General features: G+C 39.1%; 1 protein-coding gene across 1 annotated transcript; it reads right to left on the bottom strand.

The window, feature by feature from the left end:
* Positions 1 to 1738: 1738 nt before the first annotated feature.
* Positions 1739 to 2272, bottom strand: LOC108629905 (uncharacterized). Its single transcript, XM_018032866.1, has one exon. It carries the CDS (start codon positions 2270 to 2272, stop codon positions 1739 to 1741), a length of 534 nt encoding a protein of 177 aa, XP_017888355.1.
* Between the last annotated feature and the right edge of the window lie 5211 nt (positions 2273 to 7483).

The raw sequence follows: 7483 nt of genomic DNA on the forward strand, positions 1-7483 counted from the left end.
CTTATGAATGTTTATTTATTTATTTTATCACAACATGGAAATATTGTAGAAGATGTAGCCATCATACTGAACGGATTTTCCTCTACATTCTGGACGTATCGGTTTGTTGAATTCTTCCGCTGCAATCCGGTGTTCGTAGTACTCGTCTTCTTCGACGAACCATGCCGGATATTTTTCACGTGTATATTCCACTCCTTTACGTGTTAGCAGTATCAAAAAATTTCGGCAACTCTGAAATGTTTTCCAAAATTCGTTAAATATTTTCAACTGCAACGTTATAATATTGATGGTTCCGTAAACTCCATCTGTGTCTTCATCATACGATTGCGGCAGTCATTGCAATCGTATTTTTTCATCACATGATGCACTATGTACCCTGCGAAATAGTTCATGGAGGTTTTTTCGTAGAATGACATTTCTTCCTCCACGTCGCCAGTGTTATTGCAATTTTCTTCATTCAGACGAGCACTGTACAAATGCAGTGCACACTGCAGTGCTCCGTCGTCTGCGTCTTCCTCTTCGACGGTCATTCTGTAATTTTGAATGGTATCAAAGTTCGAAGGAAGACATATTTCTTTTCCTATTAAATTTTTCGTTTCTTCCTCTTCCTCCGTTGTATTTGTTTTCTCTCCAATTCTAATCAATTTCTAACATAATATATGCCGCAAATTTAATCGCACCATACGTGCTGTTGGATCTAAGTTAAATCCGCTTCGTTGACGCAATTTTGAAAATAAGTGTTCGACCGAATCCTGTTTGGTCAACCCAATTGCGTATTTAAAATTTCGCAGGCCATCCTCCGCCGTTATTGATTCGAAAATTTGTAAGAATGCGCGCAACGTTATTGTTAGTCCCTTGAAACATGGGGCTCGCTTCATGTTTACATCTTTCTTAATGTCATCTAATTCATACGGTCTTACGCTCCAGTGTGCCGACCATTCCGCAAATTCACGTAGCGTGTTGTATACGTCCACGTCTTCTGCGGACAAAGGTCTCTTCTTCTGGCATTTCATATAGTAACAATTGCAATAATCAATTATTGCATCCATTTTCCTAATGAAGGCAGCGGTATTCGTCCACGTCGTACTGGTCTTCATTATCCCCAATGGATCACGTCCAGCGACTTCTATTGCCGCAGCCAATCTCTTCCCGAATATTTGGAAGGCACGCTTCACATTCATCGACTGAAACGAGTTCGGGTACAAATGAACTGTTGTTATGTGCGGCAACAATCTTAAAGAATTCATTGTATTATCGTAGTTCCACGTTTCACATATGTCATAGAATGATATTATATTTTCGCTGCCGACATAAATATTGTTGTGGCTTCTTAATTGCGCCACGAGGCGTTTAATTAAATGCGGAAAATCGAAGGTGGCATAATATGTAACTCCTTCGTGGACGAAGAGTGGTTGTTCTTCGGTCACTCCTAATTCTCGATATACTTTTTGATTACTTGCACATTGATCGCAAGTCAGGGCTTTAACGATCGCATTCTTTCAAACGGTTTAAACACACTTTCAGGAGTTGTATTATTTGTTCGTATTTCATCCCTTCTGGTCCTGGTAAGAAGTAGGCTACAATTTGTTTTCATCGGTTTGCAGCATTAATACTGTCGACGCAGAACACGAAAACATATCGTGCCTTTTCATCGCATCTACCTAAATGACCTAGATCAATGTGTCCTTCGATGCGATCTAAGTATGCTGAATACTCTTCCCATGCTTTTATTGACATCTCATCCCATTTCAGGGCGCATAATCTTTCCTGGACTGGTAGTTCCAGTAAATGACGTTTTATGAAACACATCATCTGAAAATCCGGTTTCTAAATTATAGACAGAGATCCACCTCCGTACTGTGCTCTCAGCTGGCAGGTGACAACCGCTCTTCCTCAGTTTACTGTAGGTCGACGCAGAATTGTAAAATATCATTTTCGCCAAATCTCGCTCTTCGGACGTATAATGCGCGTTCTCGCCTTTCAATTGTAATTTCACGAGGGCTTTTGCGACTTCATTTTTGCATCCCTGCTTGTCCAAAAATTCGTCGATAGTCTTCTGATTACGGCTCTTGTTGCGAAAATGAATTCCGTACTTTTTTACTCGTACAGGTTTCTGTTTTACATCCTTTAATTGTTTTCTCAATTGTTTGTTCTCTCTTGTCAGCCGAGCACATTTCTTTTCCAATTTCAGTTCATGAACAGTTTTCGTTACAGGATTCTCGTCGTTTGCCCATACTTGATCGTTTCTTTTCGGCTCAATTAGCCAGTCCATCGCAGTCTCATCTTCATCAAATATCAAGGTCGCCTTTTATGGCTTCCGAGAATCCAACATATATTTATCGAGAATTCGAATACGAATTCTCGTTACGCGGAGAACGGCGATTTCCTTGTGATGTTTACCAGTACGGCACACCTCATATAAGAAACGTTATACCGTTTCTTATAGCCGTGCCGATCTGATTTCATCGGAATTTTGTTTGTATTCGCGAGAATTCGTAATCGAATTCTCGTTACTTGAAATTAATAATTGTTGACAAGGCCGAGCAATGCTCTTAAACCTTGCGAAGCCTCTATCTTTAAACAAAAGGTGTTTCTTTTTCTGAAACACCTTAATTAGACAGAGATAAAATATACTCGATTTCTACGCCGCATCGCGGCGAAATAGCTTTCGTGGAAAGGAGACGCGGAGGCCCTCGTCATTCTGCTATCGGCATTCAAGACGCTCGGCTTACGGATTATTTCGGCAAGAACGATTATCCTTCGACCGATCCTGATCTCGAACGAGTGCATTCTAATTCGTGATTCTAGAAATTAAGAATTACCTTCGAGTAGGAATAATCACGCATTTAACGTGAATTCCTATTCGATTACGAATTACTCAGGACGGAAAGATTACCTTCCGTTCCTGGCGTTCGCACTAATTTTCAGTGTCGGAACAAGGACACGTCTATTTTATACGTATTCGAATCTCGGATGTTCCCGTGATCCTTATAGTTCTTATACGTAGCTGGTCGCCGGTTGAATTATACAGGTAGGGTTCTTCAGGATATAGTCCGAAGTGTTCTGTAAAGGGCACTGACCTTAGTTTGGCGGTCAGTTGAAGTCCGGCCTTACAACCCGGGCTTCCTCACGCAGAGTGGCTAGCTGCGTGAGCGCCTTGCAGAAAACGATCGCAGGCTCTGTTTCGGCGTACCGAACCAGTGCAACGTCAGGTCCTCCTCATTGGATTAATCGTGAGTTGAATTGACCCCGAGACGAGAAATTATTCTCGTCTCTCTCACACAGTCCACTTTCGAATATCGACACGCAAATTTAATTTATCGTTGTTGACTTTCTGTTTACAGGTCTCGCCGCTAAGGACGAGGACCGTCACGACGACCAGACGATACAAATACAAATCGATCGGTTGAATATTATTTGTAGCAATACTTTTGGGGATATCGGGCGTTCGCGCCCGGTGTAATAAATTGATATTTTTGAATTCCAAATGGGAATTTACTTCTATTTATTTCAAACCTGTCTCTCCGTTCTCCTCCTCGATATTCCGGACCCCGTTAGGTATTAACTCTAACAAGTGTCTTTGGTCATTAGAGTCGGTTTACTCATTTAAATAAAATTTTTAAAAATGTTAATGAATAATAAAATAAAACGTTTAGAAATATGTCTTCCACTTTCATCAATTATGGATCACGATATACATAGATGTGCGACAAACAGTTACGAACTGAGAAACGACTATCAATTCCAGCCTACATGTATTGTCTTTGACTATATAGTCAGGTCCGCTATAAAAGACAATACCGTTTCTTATAGCCGTGCCGATCTGATTTCATCGGAATTTTGTTTGTATTCGCGAGAATTCGTAATCGAATTCTCGTTACTTGAAATTAATAATTGTTGACAAGGCCGAGCAATGCTCTTAAACCTTGCGAAGCCTCTATCTTTAAACAAAAGGTGTTTCTTTTTCTGAAACACCTTAATTAGACAGAGATAAAATATACTCGATTTCTACGCCGCATCGCGGCGAAATAGCTTTCGTGGAAAGGAGACGCGGAGGCCCTCGTCATTCTGCTATCGGCATTCAAGACGCTCGGCTTACGGATTATTTCGGCAAGAACGATTATCCTTCGACCGATCCTGATCTCGAACGAGTGCATTCTAATTCGTGATTCTAGAAATTAAGAATTACCTTCGAGTAGGAATAATCACGCATTTAACGTGAATTCCTATTCGATTACGAATTACTCAGGACGGAAAGATTACCTTCCGTTCCTGGCGTTCGCACTAATTTTCAGTGTCGGAACAAGGACACGTCTATTTTATACGTATTCGAATCTCGGATGTTCCCGTGATCCTTATAGTTCTTATACGTAGCTGGTCGCCGGTTGAATTATACAGGTAGGGTTCTTCAGGATATAGTCCGAAGTGTTCTGTAAAGGGCACTGACCTTAGTTTGGCGGTCAGTTGAAGTCCGGCCTTACAACCCGGGCTTCCTCACGCAGAGTGGCTAGCTGCGTGAGCGCCTTGCAGAAAACGATCGCAGGCTCTGTTTCGGCGTACCGAACCAGTGCAACGTCAGGTCCTCCTCATTGGATTAATCGTGAGTTGAATTGACCCCGAGACGAGAAATTATTCTCGTCTCTCTCACACAGTCCACTTTCGAATATCGACACGCAAATTTAATTTATCGTTGTTGACTTTCTGTTTACAGGTCTCGCCGCTAAGGACGAGGACCGTCACGACGACCAGACGATACAAATACAAATCGATCGGTTGAATATTATTTGTAGCAATACTTTTGGGGATATCGGGCGTTCGCGCCCGGTGTAATAAATTGATATTTTTGAATTCCAAATGGGAATTTACTTCTATTTATTTCAAACCTGTCTCTCCGTTCTCCTCCTCGATATTCCGGACCCCGTTAGGTATTAACTCTAACAAGTGTCTTTGGTCATTAGAGTCGGTTTACTCATTTAAATAAAATTTTTAAAAATGTTAATGAATAATAAAATAAAACGTTTAGAAATATGTCTTCCACTTTCATCAATTATGGATCACGATATACATAGATGTGCGACAAACAGTTACGAACTGAGAAACGACTATCAATTCCAGCCTACATGTATTGTCTTTGACTATATAGTCAGGTCCGCTATAAAAGACATAGCCTACATATGGTAACGCAATTATGCTCGGGACTCAAAATTTTTTAGAATTGAACATATAAAGCATCACATGTACTATGTAAAATTTAAATTCTGTGGTTTATAATTGCCGCTGTTTGGTCACGTTTGTAGGTCCCGAAGGCGGAACTTAGCTATCTAATGTTGGTTAGCCTTTTTTAACATTGAAGGTCTATGCAACTGTACATATACATGTACATATAGTCAAACAGATCCAAATACTTCAATTAGCGTCGGACCACTCTAGCTGAGTATATCTAAAAGCATAGCACGTGCACGTAGACCGAGTAACGGTCACAAATGGAAACACTTGATCATAGGCAGGTATTCAGAGTCGTTGCTTATTCTTAAGATCGTCTTAGGTATTTACTACCGTCGTCTATCCCATATTTCCAGTCCCCGTCTTGTATAAGAAAAAGGGACTTAAGCAAATGCTCAAAGCGATCTTAAATATAAGTAACGATTCTGAATGCTGGCCATAGATCGGGTTACCCTATCATGTTTTTGTAAAATCGCGATTTTCATGATTTTTTTAAATATGGATAGTTGATGGATTAATTTCAAAAAATTCTCGCTTATACCACTCATATAGAACTACACCTCTGAATTTTTTTCATTAAATTCCATTCGTTAGAATCGTAGAAATTGAATACCAAATATCGCGAAAATTGAATGTCAAGGTGTTTACCAAAGCTGGTCCGAAATCCATTGAGTTACCTATATGCATACAACGTTATGTGTACATACCAATATCATCGCCTACAAATAAGGTCCTATGTAATTTCCTCTTAATTCGAATATATGTATTTTTTCAGTAATCGATGTGTCAAACTGATCTTTGTGTTTCATCAAATTTTGTTTTAATATTCTTTTAACAACTTACATATTTCTCTCTAGTCAATAATTTATTAGAAGTATTAATAGATGGTGTAGTGTAGTGATGTGGTAGTAATTAGTAGATGGTGGAATATTCCGTGTATTTTTGCTCTACTGTACTGCAAGTGTGCCTTTTGTAATTAATTTTCAAATAATCGACTTATTAACTCATTAAGTTGAATTTATTTAACGTGTTTATGTATATGTATATATACGGTATACATATACAATATTACAGCACTTAACAACAATTTAAAAGAAAACTTGACTACCACAGTTGTTGCGATTTCACAAATTTCTAGACCTTAATTTGATTGTACCTCCAACTTGCCTAGTTTTTTACCTTTTCGCGAAAAGGTCAGTTTTTATTGGAGATATAATATTATATTAAGTATGCTACTGCTCGATGAAAACCGCGGAAATGCGGCAATCTCTTACAGACGGAAAATAATGTAAACAATTCTCGTATACATCCAATACAAAGACTTATCCATTTTCTGTACCATAACATACATCGTAAAAACCCAAATGAAAATAACGTTTCACGCAACTAGAAATGGATCGCGCGTGTTTACAGAGAGCAATCGCTGCGCGGTTCTTCTTTTGTCTTCAAACAAAGTTGTCTACGAAATGTTCGTTACTAGTCAGTGGATTAATGGTGTCGGTTATTGATGGTTATGATTCGCGTAGCTAGGGTATGTGTAGTGGACTGTTCTTAATTTGCATGCTTAAGTAGGAATATTGTTTCTGTACATAAGAACCCACTCTTATCTTTCCCAATTCTCCCTTTCTGCGGCTTTTTTGCTTTTTACTTTCTTCTTTTGTCCGTACTTTGTACATACATGTAGTTTTTTCAATTTCCGTTTCTTTTGTGATTAACAATATGGAAACATTCGAGGATCCACAAGGAAAAACTTCACATTCATTCGTTAAGTCGTGGCTAACGAATGATAATTATCGTTTATGCATTGGCGAGGTTTTCAATTTCCAAACGGGAAGCTTTTTTACTCTAGAGCTTATAAAAAGCTTTTCCTGCAAGTCCTCAAATGTTAGGAAATATTCGGAATCTGCTAGGCATGAATTAAATTTTTTTTAAATAAATTCCGGGGGGCCTGTAAAGGACTCGAAAAAAGTTATGCATCAATGGCTTAAAATCTAAGATTTTAAGTCGTGGTTGCATAATGTCATCGAGGATCTTTATTCATCGTGCTGTTCGGCTTGTAAAAAATCATTTGCTTGCGGACTTTCGTAAGTTCAATGCCATGCAGATTCTAATTATCATATTGGAGGCTGCAAAAGAAGTGGAACAAATGTGCGATTTCAATAGGATAGACGAAGAATCATCTCTCTCATTTGATGACCGCAAAAGATCGGCGGAAATTAAATTTGAAGCGCTGGTCGCTGAAAATAATATTTCGCATCGG

The sequence above is a fragment of the Ceratina calcarata genome, unplaced genomic scaffold (genome assembly GCF_001652005.2).
Source record: "Ceratina calcarata isolate Rehan_Ccalc_2016 unplaced genomic scaffold, ASM165200v1 scaffold590, whole genome shotgun sequence".
NCBI lineage: Eukaryota > Metazoa > Arthropoda > Insecta > Hymenoptera > Apidae > Ceratina > Ceratina calcarata.

Coding starts and splice junctions, on each gene's coding strand:
- LOC108629905 (XM_018032866.1), bottom strand. CDS start 2,272: ATGGACTGGCTAATTGAGCCGAAAAGAAACGATCAAGTATGGGCAAAC.